This window comes from Agelaius phoeniceus, chromosome 36 (assembly GCF_051311805.1).
Source record: "Agelaius phoeniceus isolate bAgePho1 chromosome 36, bAgePho1.hap1, whole genome shotgun sequence".
In the NCBI taxonomy this organism is placed as follows: domain Eukaryota; kingdom Metazoa; phylum Chordata; class Aves; order Passeriformes; family Icteridae; genus Agelaius; species Agelaius phoeniceus.
In genome coordinates, this window is record NC_135300.1 from 1,708,953 (window position 1) to 1,726,765 (window position 17,813).

The 17,813-nt window shown below is 53.4% G+C and overlaps 2 protein-coding genes across 2 annotated transcripts; one reads left to right on the top strand and one right to left on the bottom strand.

Annotated features, from left to right (window-relative positions):
* Positions 1 to 316: 316 nt before the first annotated feature.
* ZNHIT1 (zinc finger HIT-type containing 1) lies at positions 317 to 10,274 on the bottom strand. Its single transcript, XM_077192858.1, has 7 exons — positions 10,153 to 10,274; positions 8,755 to 8,763; positions 7,807 to 7,882; positions 7,171 to 7,339; positions 4,632 to 4,711; positions 3,599 to 3,768; positions 317 to 1,636 (listed from the first exon to the last, which is right to left on the bottom strand). Exons 1-7 carry the CDS (start codon positions 10,272 to 10,274, stop codon positions 1,615 to 1,617), a joined length of 648 nt encoding a protein of 215 aa, XP_077048973.1. The 3' UTR covers positions 317 to 1,614.
* A 230-nt stretch (positions 10,275 to 10,504) lies between these two features.
* Positions 10,505 to 17,557, top strand: PLOD3 (procollagen-lysine,2-oxoglutarate 5-dioxygenase 3). The gene is made up of 6 exons (XM_077192859.1): positions 10,505 to 11,058; positions 11,620 to 11,648; positions 12,487 to 12,546; positions 14,128 to 14,264; positions 16,355 to 16,518; positions 17,547 to 17,557. Exons 1-6 carry the CDS (start codon positions 10,989 to 10,991, stop codon positions 17,555 to 17,557), a joined length of 471 nt encoding a protein of 156 aa, XP_077048974.1. The 5' UTR covers positions 10,505 to 10,988.
* Positions 17,558 to 17,813: the final 256 nt, after the last annotated feature.

Here is a 17,813-nt window from a genome sequence, read left to right on the forward strand (position 1 = left end):
CGTGGCTTGGCCCTAAAATGGGCAGGGCTTGATCCCGGGGCAGGGCCCCAACAGCCAATAGGATCCCGACTCTCACAAAGGGGCGGAGCCCTCAGGGAACGTTTGCCCAATCAGAGCCCAGGGCGGCCATCTTGGGCCAATGGTGGCGCAGCTCCGCCCTCAAGGGGCGGGGTCGCGGTTCCTGCTCGTTTCTCCCGGAATTTTTCCCGATTTTCCCGGATTTTCCCCCATTGCCCAGGCCCCGCCCCCTTCCCCAGGCCCCACCCCCTCTCCTGTAGCTCCTCCCACACCCTCCAAATAAAGTTGATCCCAAAGATTTTGGTAGGAAAACGTCGGATTTTGGTTCAAACCAGGCCCGGCCGCCATCTTGGGGAGTGGGAGGGGCCATGGTGGCCATTTTGGGGGTGTAGCCATGGCAACCATCTTGGGGGTGGGGCTATGGCAGCCATTTTGGGGGTGTGGCCATATTGGGGGTGGAGTCATGGCGGCCATTTTGTGCATCCAGCCATGGCAGCCATTTTAGAGGTGTGGTCACGGCAGCCATTTTGTTGGCGTGGTCATGGCAGCCATTTTGGGGGTGGGGTCACGGCAGCCATTTTGTGGGTCAGACCATGGCAGCCATTTTGTGGGTCAGACCATGGCAGCCATCTTAGGGGTGTGGTCACGGCAGCCATTTTGTGGGTCAGACCATGGCAGCCATTTTGGGGGTGTGGTCACAGCAGCCATTTTGTTGCTGTAGTCATGGCAGCCATTTTGGGGGTTGAACTACGGTGGCCATCTTGGGGTGAGACCATGGTGGCCATCTTCGGGGTGTGGCCATGGCAGCCATGTTGGGGGTGTGGCCATGTTGAGGGTGGAGTCATAGCAGCCATTTTGTGGGTGTGGCCATGGCAGGCAGCCATCTTGGGGTCAAGTTAAGGCAGCCATCTTTTGGGTGGGGCCATGGCAGCCATTTTGTGGGTGGGGCCAAGGTGGCCATCTTGGGGGTGGAGCCATGGTGACCATCTTGGGTGTGGCCATAGCAGCCATCTTGGGGGTGTGGTCATAGCAGCCATTTTTGGGGGCGTGGCCATGTTGAGGGGAGAGTCATGGCAGCCATCTTTGGGTGGAGCCATGGCGGCCATCTTGGGGGGTGGAGCCACGGCGGCCATCTTGGGGTGGATCTGTGGTGCCCTCCTGTGGTGGGAGCATGGTGGCCATTTTGGGGGTGTGGCCATGTTGGGGGTGGAGTCATGGCAGCCATCTTGGGGTGGGACCACAGTGGGCATTTTTTGGGTAGGGCCAAGGCAGCCATTTTATGGGTGTGGCCATAGCAGCCATGTTGGGGGTGTGGCCATGTCAGGGGTGGAGCCATGGCAGCCATTTTAGGGGCAGGACCAAACAAGATACGCTCACGGTGGCCATTTTGGGGTGGCCATTTTGGGGCGGCCATTTTGGGGCGGCATCACAGCAGCCATGTTGTGGGCAGGGTCATAGCAGCCATTTTGGGGGTGGAGCCACGGCAGCCATTTTAGGGGCGGGACCAAAGAAGACGCGCTCACGGCGGCCATTTTGTGGTAGCATCACGGCAGCCATCTTGTGGGTGTGGCCACATCAGCCATATTGGGGGCGGGGTCACACCGTCCACTTCAGGCACCTGCGGGGGAGGGAAGGGAAAGGTCAGAGGTCACCAGGGTGAGACCCCGCCCCCTCCAAGAACTGGGGGTCCCAACCTCAGGAAACATTCCCAGAGAATTTTCCCATTCTTTTGCTGTTTTTCCCCATTTTCCCCAATTTTTTCCCCATTTTCCTGACTATTATCCCTTTTTTTTTACAGTTCTTCCCATTTTTTCCCCATTTACAGCAAATTTTTTCCTTTATCCCATTTTTTTTTCCCATTTTCCCCGGAATTTTTCCTATTTTCCCAGCTTTTTTCCCTGTTTGTCCCATTTTCCCTCAGATTTTTCCTGTTTTTCCCCCCATTTTGTTGCCGTTTTTTCCCACTTTTTCACCATTTTCCCCCCTTTTTTTTGCCCTTTTTTCATGGGTTTTTTCCCAATTTTTGTTGATTTTCCCATTTTCCTCATTTTTTTTTCTGGGTTTTTTCCTATTCTTTTTCCCATTTTCCTCCATTTTTGGCTGCTTTTCCCACTTTTTTCACCGGTTTTCCCTTTTTGTCTCCCTTTTTCCAATTTCCCCCAGTTATTTCCCATTTTCCTGGGGTTTTTCCCATTTTTGCTGGCTTTCCCATTTTCCCAGGCTTCCCCAATTTTTCCTGGGATTTTTTCCCATTTATTTTCCCATTTCCTCCAATTTTTCACCGTTTTTCCCATTTTCCCCCATTTTTTACCCATTTTTTCCCATTTCTGGCTGTTTTTCCCAGTTTTCCTCCCATTTTTGTTGGTTTTCCCATTTTCCCATTTTTCCCCATCGTTCCTCGGTTTTTTCTCCATTTTTTTCTGGTTTATTTCAATTTTTGGCCGTTTTTTCCTATTTTTTCAATGTTTTTTCCCCATTTTTTCCATTTTTTCAACATTTTTCCCCATTTTCAGGGTGGATCCTGACCTGGTGTCCTGGTGGGTGCCCAGGCAGCGCCTGCAGCCCCGCAGGTGACACAGGTGTGTCCCCAAACCCATTTTTGGGCCGTTTTTCCCCATTTTTTCACCATTTTTCCCCATTTTTGGGCCGTTTTCCCCCATTTTTTCCCCCATTTTTCCCCGTTTTTTCCCCATTTTTTTGCTCTCTCATACCTGGTGTCCTGGTGGGTGCCCAGGCAGCGCCTGCAGCCCTGCAGGTGACACAGGTGTGTCCCCAAACCCATTTTTGGGCCGTTTTTCCCCATTTTTGGGCCTTTATTCCCCGTTTTTGGGCCATTTTTCCCTATTTTTTCACCATTTTCCCCCGTTTTTTCCCCATTTTTTCGCCCCCCCGTACCTGCTGTCCTGGTGGGTGCCCAGGCAGCACGTGCAGCCCCGCAGGTGACTCAGGTGTGTCCCCAAACCCATTTTTGGGCCGTTTTTCCCCATTTTTTCACCATTTTTCCCCCATTTTTTCACCATTTTTCCCAATTTTTGGGCCGTTTTTCCCTGTTTTTTCACCATTTTTCCCCGTCTTTTCCCCATTTTTTTGCTCTCTCATACCTGGTGTCCTGGTGGGTGCCCAGGCAGCGCCTGCAGCCCCGCAGGTGACACAGGTGTGTCCCCAAACCCATTTTTGGGCTGTTTTTCCCCATTTTTTCACCGTTTTTCCCCGTTTTTTCCCCATTTTTTCGCCCCCCCGTACCTGGTGTCCTGGTGGGTGCCCAGGCAGCGCGTGCAGCCCCACAGGTGACACAGGTGTGTCCCCAAACCCATTTTTGGGCCGTTTTTCCCCATTTTTTTCCCATTTTTTCACCATTTTTCCCCATTTTTTCACCATTTTTCCCCGTTTTTTCCCCATTTTTTCGCCCCCCCATACCTGGTGTCCTGGTGGGTGCCCAGGCAGCGCGTGCAGCAGTACCTGGCCCCGCAGGTGACACAGGTGTGTCCCCAAACCCATTTTTGGGCCGTTTTTCCCCATTTTTTTCCCATTTTTTCACCATTTTTCCCCGTTTTTTCCCCATTTTTTCGCCCCCCCGTACCTGGTGTCCTGGTGGGTGCCCAGGCAGCGCGTGCAGCAGTACCTGGCCCCGCAGGTGACGCAGGTGTAGCCCGAGGGGAAGCCGCAGACGGCGCAGAAGTGGCGCTGGGGCAGCCGGGACGGGGCGGCCCCGGCCGAGACGTAATTGGGGCCCTCGGCTGCGCTCAGGTTCTGAAGGGGTTAAAATGTAAAACTCAGAGCCAAAATCCAGCTGAAAATGCAAAAAATTCAGCCCCAAAATCCAGAATTCTGACTCAAAATAAGCCCCAAATCCAGCAAAAAATGCAAAATTCAGCCCCAAAATGCAAAATTCAGCCCCAAAATCCAGCTTAAAATCAAAAATCAGCCCCAAAATCCAGCTTAAAATCAAAAATTCAGCCCCAAAATCAAGTCCAAAAATCCAGACTTTAGATCCGAAATCAGCTCAAAATCGAGAATTCAGACCCAAAATCAGCCCCAAATCCAGGTTAGAAATGCAAAATTTAGCCCCAAAATCCAGAATTCAGCCCTAAAAATTCAGCCCCAAAATCAAGTCCAAAAATCCAGAATTCAGACCCAAAATTTGGTCCCAAATCCAGGTTAGAAATGCAAAATTTGGTCCCAAAATCAAAAATTCAGCCCCAAAATCCAGAATTCAGCTCTAAAATTCAGCCCCAAAATCAAGTCCAAAAATCCAGAATTCAGACCCAAAATCAGCCCCAAATCCAGGTTAAAAATGCAAAATTTGGTCCCAAAATCCAGAATTCAGCCCCAAAATCCAGAATTCAGCTCTAAAATTCAGCCCCAAAATCCAACCCCGAACCCCACCCCCAAATTTACACAAATTCTCCCCAAATTCCCTCAAATCACCCCAAATCCCCAAAAATATAAAAAATCTCCCAAAGTCACCCCAAAATCTCCTTTATACCATCTAAAATCCCCTCTGACTGCCCCAAAATCCTCAAAAATTCCCCAAAATGCCCCCAAATCCCCAAAAATATAAAAAAGAATCCCCCAAAATTCCCCCAAATTTTCCCAAATTTCCCCATCCCCACCTGTTCCTCCAGCAGGGCCTGGAAGTTTTTGCGGAAGCGCAGCTTGAAATGATCCCCCCGAGTTTTCTTCTTCTTCTTCCCTGGAGAAAACCCAAAATTCAGCCCAAAATTCAGCCCAAAATCCGACCCCAAAATTCAGAAATCAGCCCTGAAATTTCAGCCCCAAATTCGGCTGAAAATCCATCCCAAATCCAGCCACAAAATCCAAAATTCAGTCCCAAATTCGGCTGAAAATGCAAAATTCAGCCCCAAAATCCGGACTTCAGCCTCAAATCCAACCCCAATCCAGAATTCAGCCCCAAAATCAGCCCTGATTTTAGCAAAAATTGCAAAATCCAGCCCCAAATCCCACCCCAAAATCCAACCCCAAAATTCCATCCCGAATCCAGAATGCAGCTGCAAAATCAGCCCCAAAATTCAGCAAAAAATGCAAAATCCAGCCCCAAAATCTGGAATTCAGGTCCAAATTCAGCCCCAAAATTCAGAATTCAGCCCCAAAATCAGCCCCAAATTCCCCTGAAAAATCTGACCCCAAATCTAAAATCCACCCCAACCCCAAATCCAGCCCCAAATCCAGAATTCAGCCCCAAATGCCACTGAGAATGGTGAAAATTCACTCCCAAAGTCCAATTCAAATGCAAAACTCCAGCCCCAAACGCAGAATTCAGCCCCAAAATCTGCCCCAAATCCAGCCCCAATCCCCATTCCCGGTTCCCCCCGGTCCCGGTTCCGGTCTCAGCGCTGAATTTGGGGAGCCCCAAAACCCCCAAAAACCCCCCAAAACCCCCAAAAACCCCCCTAAATCCCCATTGAACCCCCCAAAATCCCAATTAAACCCCCCCCAAAATCCCCACTGAACCCCCCAAAATCCCCAAAAACCCCCCTAAATCCCCATTGAACCCCCCAAAATTCCCTTTAAACCCCCAAAACCCCCAGTCCCGGTTCGGTTCGCCCCGGTTCCGGTACCGGTCTCGGCGGTGTCGCTGAAGTTAGGGAGCCCCAAAACCCCCCAAAATCCCCTTTAAACCCCCCAAAATCCACTTTAAACCCCCCAAAACCCCCTCAAATCCCCCAATCCCGGCCCGGTTCGGTCCCCCCGGTCCCGGTACCGGTCTCGGAGGTGTCGCTGAAGTTCGGGAGGCGTTTCCCAAACCGAGACCCCCCAGAAGCCCCCAAATCCCATTTAAACCGCCCCCAAACCCCCCAAATCCCCTTTAAACCCCCAAAAAACCCCCAATACCCCCCAAAATCCCCCAATCCCGGCCCGGTTCGGTCCCCCCGGTTCCGGTACCGGTCTCGGCGGTGTCGCTGAAGTTCAGGAGGCGTTTCCCGGGCCGGGGCAGCCCCGCCTGGGGATCCTCCCCCCCAAAAACTCCCAAAATCCCCTTTAAACCCCCCAAAATCCCCTTTAAACCCCCCAAAATCCACTTTAAACCCCCAAAAATCCCCTTTAAACCCCCAATCCCGGCCCAGTTCGGTTCCGGTTTTGGTTCCGGGTTCCGGTACCGGTCTCGGCAGTGTCGCTGAAGTTCGGGAGCCATTTCCCAGACTGAGACCCCCCCAGAATCCCCCAAATCCCATTTAAAACCCCCCAAAATCCCATTTAAACCCCCCAAAACCCCCCAAAATCCCATTTAAACCCCCCAAAATCCCCCAATCCCGGCCCGGTTCGGTCCCCCCGGTCCCGGTCCCGGTCTCGGCGGTGTCGCTGAAGTTCGGGAGGCGTTTCCCGGGCCGGGGCAGCCCCGCCTGGGATCCTCCCCCAAAAACCCCCCCAAAAAAACCCCAAAAACCCCCAAAATCCACTTTAAACCCCCCAAAATCCCCTTTAAACCCCCAATCCCGGCCCGGTTCGGTTCCGGTTTTGGTTCCGGGTTCCGGTACCAATCTCGGCGGTGTCGCTGAAGTTGGGGAGCCCCAAAACCCCCTAAATCCCCTTTAAACCCCTAAAATCCCCATTGAAACCCCCCAAAATCCCATTTAAACCCCCCAAAATCCACTTTAAACCCCTCAAATCCCCCAGTCCCGGCCCGGTTCGGTCCCCCCGGTCCCGGTCCCGGTCTCGGCGGTGTCGCTGAAGTTCGGGAGGCGTTTCCCGGGCCGGGGCAGCCCCGCCTGGGATCCTCCCCCAAAAACCCCCCAAAAAAACCCCAAAAACCCCCAAAAAACCCCCAAAATCCCCCAATCCCGGCCCGGTTCGGTTCCCCCCGGTTCCGGTACCGGTCTCGGCGGTGTCGCTGAAGTTCGGGAGGCGTTTCCCGGGCCGGGGCAGCCCCGCCTGGGATCCTCCCCAAAAACCCCCAAAAAACCCCCAAAAACCCCAAAAAACCCCCAAAACCCCCCAGTCCCGGCCCGGTTCTGTTCCCCCGGTCCCGGTTCCGGTCTCGGCGGTGTCGCTGAAGTTCGGGAGGCGTTTCCCGGGCCGGGGCAGCCCCGCCTGGGATCCTCCCCCAAAAACCCCCAAAAAACCCCCAAAAAACCCCAAAACCCCCCAAAATCCCCCAGTCCCGGCCCGGTTCGGTCGCCCCGGTCCCGGTACCGGTCTCGGCGGTGTCGCTGAAGTTCGGGAGGCGTTTCCCGGGCCGGGGCAGCCCCGCCTGGGGGTCGTCCCCGAAGTTGTCGTTCTCCAGCGCCTCCAGCTGCCGGTGCAGCCGCCGCTGCCGGGCGGGAGCGTCCAGGACCGCCGGGGACCCCCTCGGGAACGCGGGCTGGGGGAAAACGGGGGGAAAATGGGTCAGGGGGAGCCCGAATTCGGGGATTCTGAAAAAATCCGAATTTCTGAAAAAAATCCGGAATTTTCCACAAAAATCGGGAGGGGATTGAGCCCATCCGGGACCCGCCGGGGACGCCCTCAGGAACGCGGGGTAGGGGAAAAACGAGGGGAAAATGGGTCGGGGGGACCCCGAATTCGGGGATTCTGAAAAAATCCCGAAAAAAATCAAAATTCGTGAAAAAAAAAATCGAATTTTCCACAAAAAAACCTCAAAAATCGGGAGTGGATTGAGCCCATCCAGGACCCCCTCAGGAACACGGGTTGGGAAAAACGGGGGGAAAATGGGTCAGGGGGGACCCGAATTGGGGGATTCTGAAAAACCCGAAAAAATCCGAAATTTCTGAAAAAAATCAGGAATTTTCCACAAAAATCGGGAGGGGATTGAGCCCGTCCAGGACACACCGGGGACCCCCTCAGGAACGCGGGCTGGGGGAAAACGGGGGGAAAATGGGTCAGGGGGACCCCGAATTTGGGGATTCTGAAAAAACCCGAAAAATTGGGAATTCCTGAAAAAAAATCCGGAATTTTCCACAAAAAAACCTCAAAAATCGGATTTTTCTAGGGCTGAGTGAGGCCATTCACGACACACAGGGACCCCCCCTCAGGAACGCGGGCTGGGGCAAAACGGGGGGAAAATGGGTCAGGGGGGACCCCAAATTCGGGGATTCTGAAAAAATCCCGAAAAAATCGAATTTCTGAAAAAAATCCGGAATTTTACACAAAAAAACCCCAAAATCGGGACTTTTCTAGGGCTGAGTGAGGCCATCCTGGACCCGCTGGGGACCCCCCTCAGGAACGCGGGGTGGGGAAAACGGGGGGAAAATGGGTCAGGGGGGACCCCAAATTCGGGGATTCTGAAAAAATCCCGGAAAAATTCAAATTTGTGAAAAAAAATCCGGAATTTTCCACAAAAAACCCTCAAAAATCGGGAGTGGATTGAGCCCGTCCAGGACCCCCTCAGGAACGCGGGCTGGGAAAAACGGGGGGAAAATGGGTCAGGGGGGACCCCGAATTGGGGGATTCTGAAAAAATCCCGAAAAATTCCTGAAAAAATCCCGAAAAAATCGGAAATTCCCAAAAAAATCCGGAATTTTCCACAAAAAAACCCTCAAAAATCGGGAGTGGATTGAGCCCGTCCAGGACACACCGGGGACCCCCTCAGGAACGCGGGGTGGGGGAAAATGGGTCAGGGGGACCCCAAATTCGGGGATTCTGAAAAAAACCCGAAAAAACCCCGAAAAAATCCCGAAAAAATCGGAAATTCCCCCAAAAAATCCGGAATTTTACACAAAAAACCCTCAAAAATCGGGAGTGGATTGAGCCCATTCAGACCCGCTGGGACCCCCTCACGAACGCGGGCTGGGGGAAAACGGGGGGAAAATGGGTCAGGGGGGACCCCGAATTCGGGGATTCTGAAAAAATCCCGAAAAAATTCAAAATTTCTGAAAAAAAATCCGGAATTTTCCACAAAAAAGCCTCAAAAATCGGGAGGGGATTGAGCCCATCCAGGACCCCCTCAGGAACGCGGGCTGGGGCAAAACGGGGGGGAAAATGGGTCAGGGGGGACCCCGATTCGGGGATTTTGAAAAAATCCCGAAAAATCCCCAAAAAATCGGAAATTCTGAAAAAAAATCCGGAATTTTCCACAAAAAAACCTCAAAAATCGGGATTTATCTAGGGATGATTGAGCCCATTCAGGACCTGCCGGGGACCCCCCTCAGGAACGCGGGCTGGGGGAAAACGGGGGGAAAATGGGTCAGGGGGACCCCGAATTCGGGGATTCTGAAAAATCCCGGAAAAATTCAAAATTTGTGAAAAAAAATCCGGAATTTTTCACAAAAAAACCCTCAAAAATCGGGAGTGGATTGAGCCCGTCCAGGACCCCCTCAGGAACGCGGGCTGGGGGAAATCGGGGGAAAATGGGTCGGGGGGGACCCCGAATTCGGGGATTCTGAAAAAATCCTGAAAATTCCTGAAAAAAACCTGGAATTAACAAAAAAAAAAAACCCCAAAAAATCCAAATTTCTAAGCAAAAAAGGGGAATTTTCAGAGAAAAACCAAGAAATTCTCCCCCTCCCAGAAAAGCAAAAATTCCCACATAAAACCTGGGAATTCCAGAAATTGGGAATTTAGCCCAAAAACTTGGGCATTTATATCGAAAAAAAAATCGGCAATTTAGCCACAAAAAACGGGAATTTACCCCCAGAAATACCAGGCAAAAAAACCCCAAAAAATCCGAAATTTACCCTCAAAGAAGATGGGGAAATTTACCCCCAAAAAGTGGGCAATTTCCATCAAAAATTCTTAAAGATGGAGAATTCTTCAAAACTGGGATTCCTGAACTGACCCCGAGACCCTCAAATTGGGGCACCAGGACCCCCGAACCGGTACCGAGGACCCGCTGGGATCCCCTAAATCAGCACCGGGACCCCCCAAATCAACCCCAGGACCCCCGAACCGGCCTCGGGACCCCTCAAAATCAACGCCTGGACCCCCTCAGAACCCCCCGAACCAACCCTGGGCCCCAGAACCGAACCCGGGACCCCCCCAAATCAACACCGGGACCCCAAAAGAGCTCCGGGACCCCTCAGAACCCCCCGAACCAACGCCAGACCCCTCAGAGCCCTCTGGGACCCCCGAAGCGACACCGGGACCCCCCAAATCGGCCCCGAGCCCCCCCAAAATCAAACCCGGGACCCCCGAACTGAACTCGGGACCCCCCAGGACCCCGGCCCCCTCCCTCCTCACCCGACGTTTTCTTCTCCCCCATCATGAGGCGACTTCCGGTCGCCGCCCTTCACTTCCGCCCTCTCAGACGCCACTTCCGCTCTCCGCCCCGCCCCGCTTCCGCCCTCACCCTCCGCCGCCATCTTGAGAGCGGCGCATAAACCCCGCCCCCTTTTCTCCATATTTGGTGTGGCGCTGAGGAAGCCACGCCCCCTTTTTTGCTCCTGGCAACGTGGCAATTCCGCTCTGGCCACGCCCCTCGGTGCTGGTTGGTCGAGAGGGCGGAGAGGTGGGCGGGGATTGGCGGAGAGGGCGGAGCGGCGGGCGGAGATTGGCTGAGGCGCGGTGCGAGGCCACGCCCCTCCGCCTAAGCCACGCCCCCCACGCGCCATGGCCGCGCTCGCGCTGCCGCTGCTGCTGCTGCTGCTGCTGGGGAGCCCCGGAGCGCCCCCAAAACCGCCCGAAACTGCCCCAAAACCGCCCGGGACTGCCCCGGGACCCCCCCAGGGACCCCCCCAGGACCCCCCAAAACTGCCCCGAAAATCCCCAAATTGCCCCGAAATTCATCCCGGGACCGAGCCCGAAATTCTCGAAAATTGCCCCGAAAACTCCCAAAATTGCCACGAAAACTCCGAAAATTGCCCCGAAATCCCCCCCGAGACCCCCCAAACTGCCCCGAAAATCCCAAAACTGCCCCGAAATTTCTTCCGAGACTGAGCCCAAAATTCTCCAAAACTGCCCCAAAAGTCCCCAAAATTGCCCCGAAATTCTTCAAAATTGTCCCAAAAATTCTCCAAATTGCCCCAAAACCAACCCCGGCATTGACCCCGGGACCTCCTCAGGGAGTGACGCTGAAAATGCCCAAATCTGTCCCAGAAAATGCCGAGAATTGCCCCGAAAATGAACCCGGGAGCGACCCTGAGGATGGTGAGTGGGGGAGGGGCAGGGGAGGGGGTCAAAGGTCAGGGGGAGGGGTCAGGGGGAGGGGTCAAAGGTCAGTGGGAGGGATTGGGGTATCTGGGAGGGGTCAGAGGTCACTGGGGGTCAGTGGGAGGAGTCAGGGGTCACTCAGTGGTCACTCAGGGAACAAAAGGTCAACTGAGGTCAGGGGTCACTCAATGGTCACTCGTTGGTCACTCAAGGTCACTGTGGTCACTAATGGTCATTCAGTGGTCACTCAATGGTCACTCGTTGGTCACTCAGTGCTCACCATCATGGTCATTCAGTGGTCACTCAGTGGTCAGTGGTCACTCATTGGTCACTCAGTGGTCAGTGGTCACTCATGGCCACTCACGGTCACTCATGGTCAGTCAGTGGTCACTCATTGTCACTTGTGGTCACTCATGGTCATTGGTCACTCATTGGTCACTTGTGGTCACTCATGGTCAGTGGTCACTCAGTGGTCAGTGGTCACTCATTGGTCACTCATTGGTCACTCCGTGGTCACTCATTGGTCACTCAGTGGTCACTCACGGTCACTCTGTCCAGGCCTGTTGGTGCTCACGGTGGCCACAGAGGTGACCGATGGGTGGGTCAGTGGTAATGGTCACTCATTGGTCACTCATTGGTCAGTGTCACTCAGTGTCACTCATGGTCACTCTGTCCAGGCCTGTTGGTTCTCACTGTGGCCACAGAGGTGACCGATGGGTGGGTCAGTGGTAATGGTCACTCAGTGGTCACTCAGTGGTCACTCATGGTCACTCACTGGTCGGTGGTCACTCACGGTCACTCTGTCCAGGGCTCCTGGTGCTCACGGTGGCCACAGAGGTGACCGATGGGTGGGTCAGTGGTCATTGGTCACTCATTGGTCACTCAGTGGTCAGTGGTCAGTGGTCACTCAGTGGTCACTCATGGTCACTCTGTCCAGGCCTGTTGGTTCTCACGGTGGCCACAGAGGTGACCGATGGGTGGGTCAGTGGTCACTCACGGTCACTCACGGTCACTCTGTCCAGGGCTGTTGGTGCTCACGGGGCCACAGAGGTGACCGATGGGTAGGTCAGTGGTCAGTGGGATGGGTTAGTGGTCACTCATGGTCACTCATTGGTCATTGGTCACTCATTGGTCAGTGGTCACTCAGTGGTCACTCATTGGTCACTCATGGTCACTCTGTCCAGGGCTCCTGGTTCTCACAGTGGCCACAGAGGTGACCGATGGGTGGGTCAGTGGTCACTCAGTGGTCACTCAGTGGTCACTCATGGTCACTCATTGGTCACTCTGTCCAGGGCTCCTGGTTCTCACGGTGGCCACAGAGGTGACCGATGGGTGGGTCAGTGGTCACTCAGTGGTCAGTGGTCACTCATGGTCACTCATTGGTCACTCTGTCCAGGGCTCCTGGTTCTCACGGTGGCCACAGAGGTGACCGATGGGTACCGGCGCTTCCTGCGCTCCGCCCGCGCCTTCAACTACACCGTGCAGGTCAGGGGGCGGGGCACACACGGGGCGGGGCTACACACAGGGGGCGGGCTACACACGGGGGTGGGGCTACAGACGGGGGGCGGGGCTAAAGGGGATGAGGTGGGTTATAGGGGGCGGGCTTCACCTTCAGCATGAAGGGAATGGGCAGAGCTAAGGGGCAGGGCAATGGGAATGGGGCGGGGCTAAGAGATGGGGTGGGGCTAATATATGGGGTGGGGCTAAAGGGGGTGGGCGGGGCTAATAGGATGGGGAGGGGCTTCAGCTACAGCCTAAGGGTGGTGTGGGCTAAGGGGAGGGGTAGGGGCTAAGGAGAAGGGGCGGGGCTTCAACTACCGTGTCAATGTAGGGGGCGTGGCTAAAGGGGGCGGGTCTTCAACTGCAGCCTGCGGGTGAGGGCGGGGCCAAAGGGGGTGGAGCTAAAGAGAGAAATGTAAAGGGGCGGGGCTAAAGAGGGTGGGGGAAAGGGGGTGGGGCAAAGGGGTGGAGCTAAAGAGGTGGGGAAAATGGGGAGGGGCTAAAGAGGGTGGGGCCAAAGGGGGAGGGGACACAGAAGAATTTCCCCAATTTTTCCTCTTTTTTTTTCGCCATTTTCCGTCCGTTTTTTCCCCATTTTTTCACCGTTTTTCCCCATTTTTCCCCCATTTTTTCCCCGTTTTTTCCCGTTTTTCCCAAAATCCCGTTTTTTGTCCCCAGAACGCTGGGGCTGGGCGGCGCTGGCGGGGGGAGGGGACACAGAAGAATTTCCCAATTTCCCCCCATTTTTCCCCCATTTTCCGCCCGTTTTTCACCATTTCTTCACCGTTTTTCGCCATTTTTTCCCTGTTTTTTCCCGTTTTTAACATTTTTCCCAAAATCCCGTTTTTTCCCCCCAGACGCTGGGGCTGGGCCGGCGCTGGCGGGGCGGGGACACAGAAGAATTTCCCCAATTTTTCCCCATTTTTTCCCCATTTTTTCCCGTTTTTCCCATTTTTTCACCATTTTCAATGGGGTTTTTTAATTTTTTAGATTTTTTCCCAAAATCTCGGTTTTTCCCCCAAACTCTGGGCCTGAGGACACCCAGGACACAGAAGAATTTCCCCATTTTTCCCCATTTCTCCCCCATTTTTTCCCATTTTTCATCCGTTTTTCGCCATTTTTTCACCGTTTTTTCGCCATTTTTTCACCGTTTTTCGCCATTTTTTCACTGTTTTTCCCCGTTTTTTCCCGTTTTTTAACGTTTTTCCCAAAATCCCGGTTTTTCGCCCCAGACGCTGGGCTGGGCGGCGCTGGCGGGGGGAGGGGACACAGAAGAATTTCCCCAATTTTTCCCCATTTTCCGGCGTTTTTTCCCCATTTTTTCACCGTTTTTCCCCATTTTTTCCCCGTTTTTTCCCGTTTTTTTAACATTTTTCCCAAAATCCCGGTTTTTCGCCCCAGACGCTGGGGCTGGGCCGGCGCTGGCGGGGCGGGGACACCGAAGAATTTCCCCATTTCTCCCCCATTTTCCCCATTTTTCATCCATTTTTCGCCATTTTTTCACCGTTTTTCCCCATTTTTTCCCGTTTTTTCCCATTTTTCCCAAATCCCGTTTTTTCGCCCCAGACGCTGGGGCTGGGCCGGCGCTGGCGGGGCGGGGACATCGCGCGCAGCCCCGGGGGGGGGCAGAAGGTTCGGTGGCTCCGGGGGGCGCTGCGGCCCCTGCGGGGGAGGGGCGGCCTCGTCGTGCTCTTCGTGGACAGGTGCGGAAATTTGGGGCGAAAACCGGGATTTTGGGAAAATTGCAAAATTTGGGCGAAATCCGGGGGTTTTGGGGTGAAATCCGGGGGATTTGGGGGGGATAAAATGGAATTTTGGGGCGGGAAATTTGGGGAGAAATCTGGGAATTTGGGGAAATTTGGGGTGAAATCCGGGGATTTTGGGAAAATGCAAAATTTGGGGCGAAATCCGGGGGTTTTGGGGTGAAATCTGGGGGTTTTGGGTGAAATCCGGGGGTTTTGGGGGGGATAAAATGGAATTTTGGGGAGGGAAATTTGGGGGTTTTGGCGGTGATTTGGGGAAAAAAATGAGGAATTTGGGGTGAAAAATGGGGATTTTGGGAAAATGCAAAATTTGGGGTGAAATCTGGGGGTTTTGGGGTGAAATCCGGGGGTTTTGGGGGGGATAAAATGGAATTTTGGGGCGGGAAATTTGGGGGTTTTGGGGATGATTTGGGGGAAAAAAATGGGGAATTAGGGGTGAAAAATGGGGATTTTGGGAAAATGCAAAATTTGGGGCGAAATTTTTAAGGTGATTTTTGGGGTGATTTTGGGTTGGTTTTTGGGGTTTTTGAGGTGATTTTGGGGTGATTTTGGGTTGGTTTTGAGGTGTTTCTTTGGGGTGGTTTTGTTCGTTTTTGAGTTGTTTTTTGGGATGATTTTTGGGATGATTTCAGGGTCATTTTTGGGGTGGTTTTGGGGGTTTCTTGAGGTGATTTTGGGGTGGTTTTTGGGGTGATTTTAGGGTGATTTTGGGGTGGTTTTTGGGGTGATTTTAGGATGATTTTGGGAAAATTTTGGGGTGATTTTGGGGCCAATTTTAGGGTGATTTTGGGTGGTTTTGGGCATAATTTTGGCCATTTTGAGGGATTTTTGGGTGATTTAGGGTGATTTTAGGGGCGATTTTTGGCCATTTTAAGGTGGTTTTTGGGGTGGTTTTTGAGGTGATTTTGGATAATTTTGGGGTGTTTTTCGGGGTCATTTTAGGGTGGATTTTGGTGCATTTTTGACCGTTTTTGAGAGTGTTTTTGTGATGATTTTGGGATAATTTTGGGCTGTTTTTTAGGGTGATTTTGGGATAATTTTGTGATGATTTTGGGGTAATTTTGGGGTGGTTTTTGGGGTTTTTTGGGCTGATTTTTTACCGTTTTTAACCCTTTCCCCCCCAGCTATGACGTGGTGTTCGCGGGTGGTTTGGGGTTGGTTTTTAGGGTAATTTTGGGTTTTTTGGGGTATTTTTTTACGGTTTTTAACCCTTTCCCCCCCAGCTATGACGTGGTGTTCACAGAGGGTTTTTGGGGTGGTTTTTGGGGTTTTTTGGGCGGTTTTTGGGGTTTTTTGGGCTGTTTTTTTTACCGTTTTAACCCTTTCCCCCCAGCTATGACGTGGTGTTCGCGGGTGGTTTGGGGGTGGTTTTTAGGGTATTTTGGGGGTTTTTGGGCGGTTTTTTTACCGTTTTTAACCCTTTCCCCCCCAGCTATGACGTGGTGTTCGCAGGGGGTTTCGGGTTGGTTTTTAGGGTGATTTTGGGATAATTTGGGGCGGTTTTTGGGTGATTTTGGGATAATTTTAGGGTGATTTTTGGGGTGGTTTTTTAGGGTGATTTTAGGATAATTTTGGGTTTTTTTGGCGGTTTTTTTTTACCGTTTTTAACCCTTTCCCCCCAGCTATGACGTGGTGTTCGCGGGGGTTTTGGGGTTGGTTTTTAGGGTAATTTTGGGATAATTTCGGGGCGGTTTTGGGGTTTTTTGGGGTAATTTTTTACCGTTTTTAACCCTTTCCCCCCAGCTATGACGTGGTGTTCGCGGGGGTTTGGGGTGGTTTTTGGGGTGGTTTTTGGGTTTTTTTGGGTATTTTTTTACCGTTTTTAACCCTTTCCCCCCCAGCTATGACGTGGTGTTCACAGAGGGTTTTTGGGGTGGTTTTTGGGTTTTTGGGGTATTTTTTTACCGTTTTTAACCCTTTCCCCCCCAGCTATGACGTGGTGTTCGCAGGGGGTTTTGGGGGTTGTTTTTAGGGTAATTTTGGGGTTTTTTGGGGTATTTTTTTACGGTTTTTAACCCTTTCCCCCCCAGCTATGACGTGGTGTTCGCGGGCCCGCCCCGGGAGCTGCTGGCCAAGTTCAGGGCCGGGTTTTGGGGGCTCTGTTTGCAGCTGAGGGGTTCTGCTGGCCCCAGGAGGGGCTGGCCCCGCTCTACCCCCCGCCCCCCCCGGCGGGAAACCCTTCCTCAACTCGGGGGTACGGGGAGGACGGGGTTAAAGGGGATTGGGGGGGTTTGGAGGGGATTTGAGGGGATTGGGGGCGGTTTGGGGGGATTTGGGGGGATTTGGGGGGGTTTGGGGGATTTGAGGGGATTTGGGAGGGGATTTGGGGGGGTTTAAAGGGGATTTAAGGGGATTTAAAGGGGATTTGGGGGGGGGATTTCAGGGGTCCTGGGGGGACGGGTTAAAGGGGATTTCAGGGGGTTTTGGGGGGGGTTTGGGGGAATTTAAGGGGGATTCAGGGGGGTTTGAGAGGGATTTGGGTGATCCTGGGGGGCATTTGAGGGGATTTGGGAGGGTTTGGGGGGATTTCAGGGGGATTGGGGGGGAGTTGGGGGGGTTTAAAGGGGATTTGGGGGGATTTGGGGGGGTTTGGGGGGGATTTGAGGGGATTTGGGGGGCGGGTTGAGGAGATTTGGGGGGGGTTTGGGGGATTTGGGTGGGGGTTGAGAGGGATTTGAGGGGATTTGGGAGGGATTGGGTGATCCTGAGAGGGATTTGAGGGGATTTGAGGTGGTTTTGGGGGGGATTGGGGGGGTTTGAGGGGATTTGGGTGACCCTGGGGAGCAATTTGAGGGGATTTGGGGGGTTTTTTGGGATTTGGGGGGGGTTTGAGGGGATTTAAAGGGGATTTGGGGGGGATTTGGGTGATCCTGAGGGGGATTGGGGGGATTTGGGGGGATTTGAGGGGATTTGGGTGATCCTGGGGGGGCATTTAAGGGGATTTGGGGGGGGGTGTGGAGATTTGGGGGGGTTTGAGGAGATTTGGGTGATCCTGAGGGGGATTTGAGGGGGATTTGGGGGGGTTTAAGGGGATTTGGGTAATCCTGAGAGGGATTTGGGGGGCTTTGAGGGGGTTTGGGGGGATTTTTTGGGGGATTTGGGGGGGGGGTTTGGAGGGGGTTTCAGGGGGGTTTGGGGGGGGGGTTGAGGGGATTTAAAGGGGACTTGTGGGGGTTTGGGGGGTTTGAGGGGATTTGGGTCATCCTGGGGGGTTATTGGGAGGGTTTGGGTGATCCTGGGGGGCATTTGAGAGGGGATTTGGGAGGGTTTGGGGGGATTTCAGGGGTTTGGGGGGGATTTGGGGGGTTTGGAGGGGATTTGGGGAGTTTGGTGGGATTTGAGGGGATTTGAGGGGGTTTGGGGGGATTTGGGGGGTGGATTGGGGGGGGTTTGAGGGTGATTTGGGGGGGATTTGAGGGGATTTAAGGGGATTGGGGGGGATTTGGGTGATCCTGGGGGGTATTTGGGGGCGTTTGGGTGATCTGGGAA

Coding starts and splice junctions, on each gene's coding strand:
- ZNHIT1 (XM_077192858.1), bottom strand. CDS start 10,274: ATGGCGGCGGAGGGTGAGGGCGGAAGCGGGGCGGGGCGGAGAGCGGAA. Junction 4,712..7,170: donor CAGCGACACCGCCGAGACCG/GTACCGGGACCG, acceptor GGTTTTCTCCAG/GGAAGAAGAAGAAGAAAACT. Junction 1,637..3,598: donor GGCACCCACCAGGACACCAG/GTACGGGGGGGC, acceptor CCTCCCCCGCAG/GTGCCTGAAGTGGACGGTGT.
- PLOD3 (XM_077192859.1), top strand. CDS start 10,989: ATGCCCAAATCTGTCCCAGAAAATGCCGAGAATTGCCCCGAAAATGAA. Junction 11,059..11,619: donor CGGGAGCGACCCTGAGGATG/GTGAGTGGGGGA, acceptor CACTCTGTCCAG/GCCTGTTGGTGCTCACGGTG. Junction 11,649..12,486: donor TGCTCACGGTGGCCACAGAG/GTGACCGATGGG, acceptor GTGGCCACAGAG/GTGACCGATGGGTACCGGCG.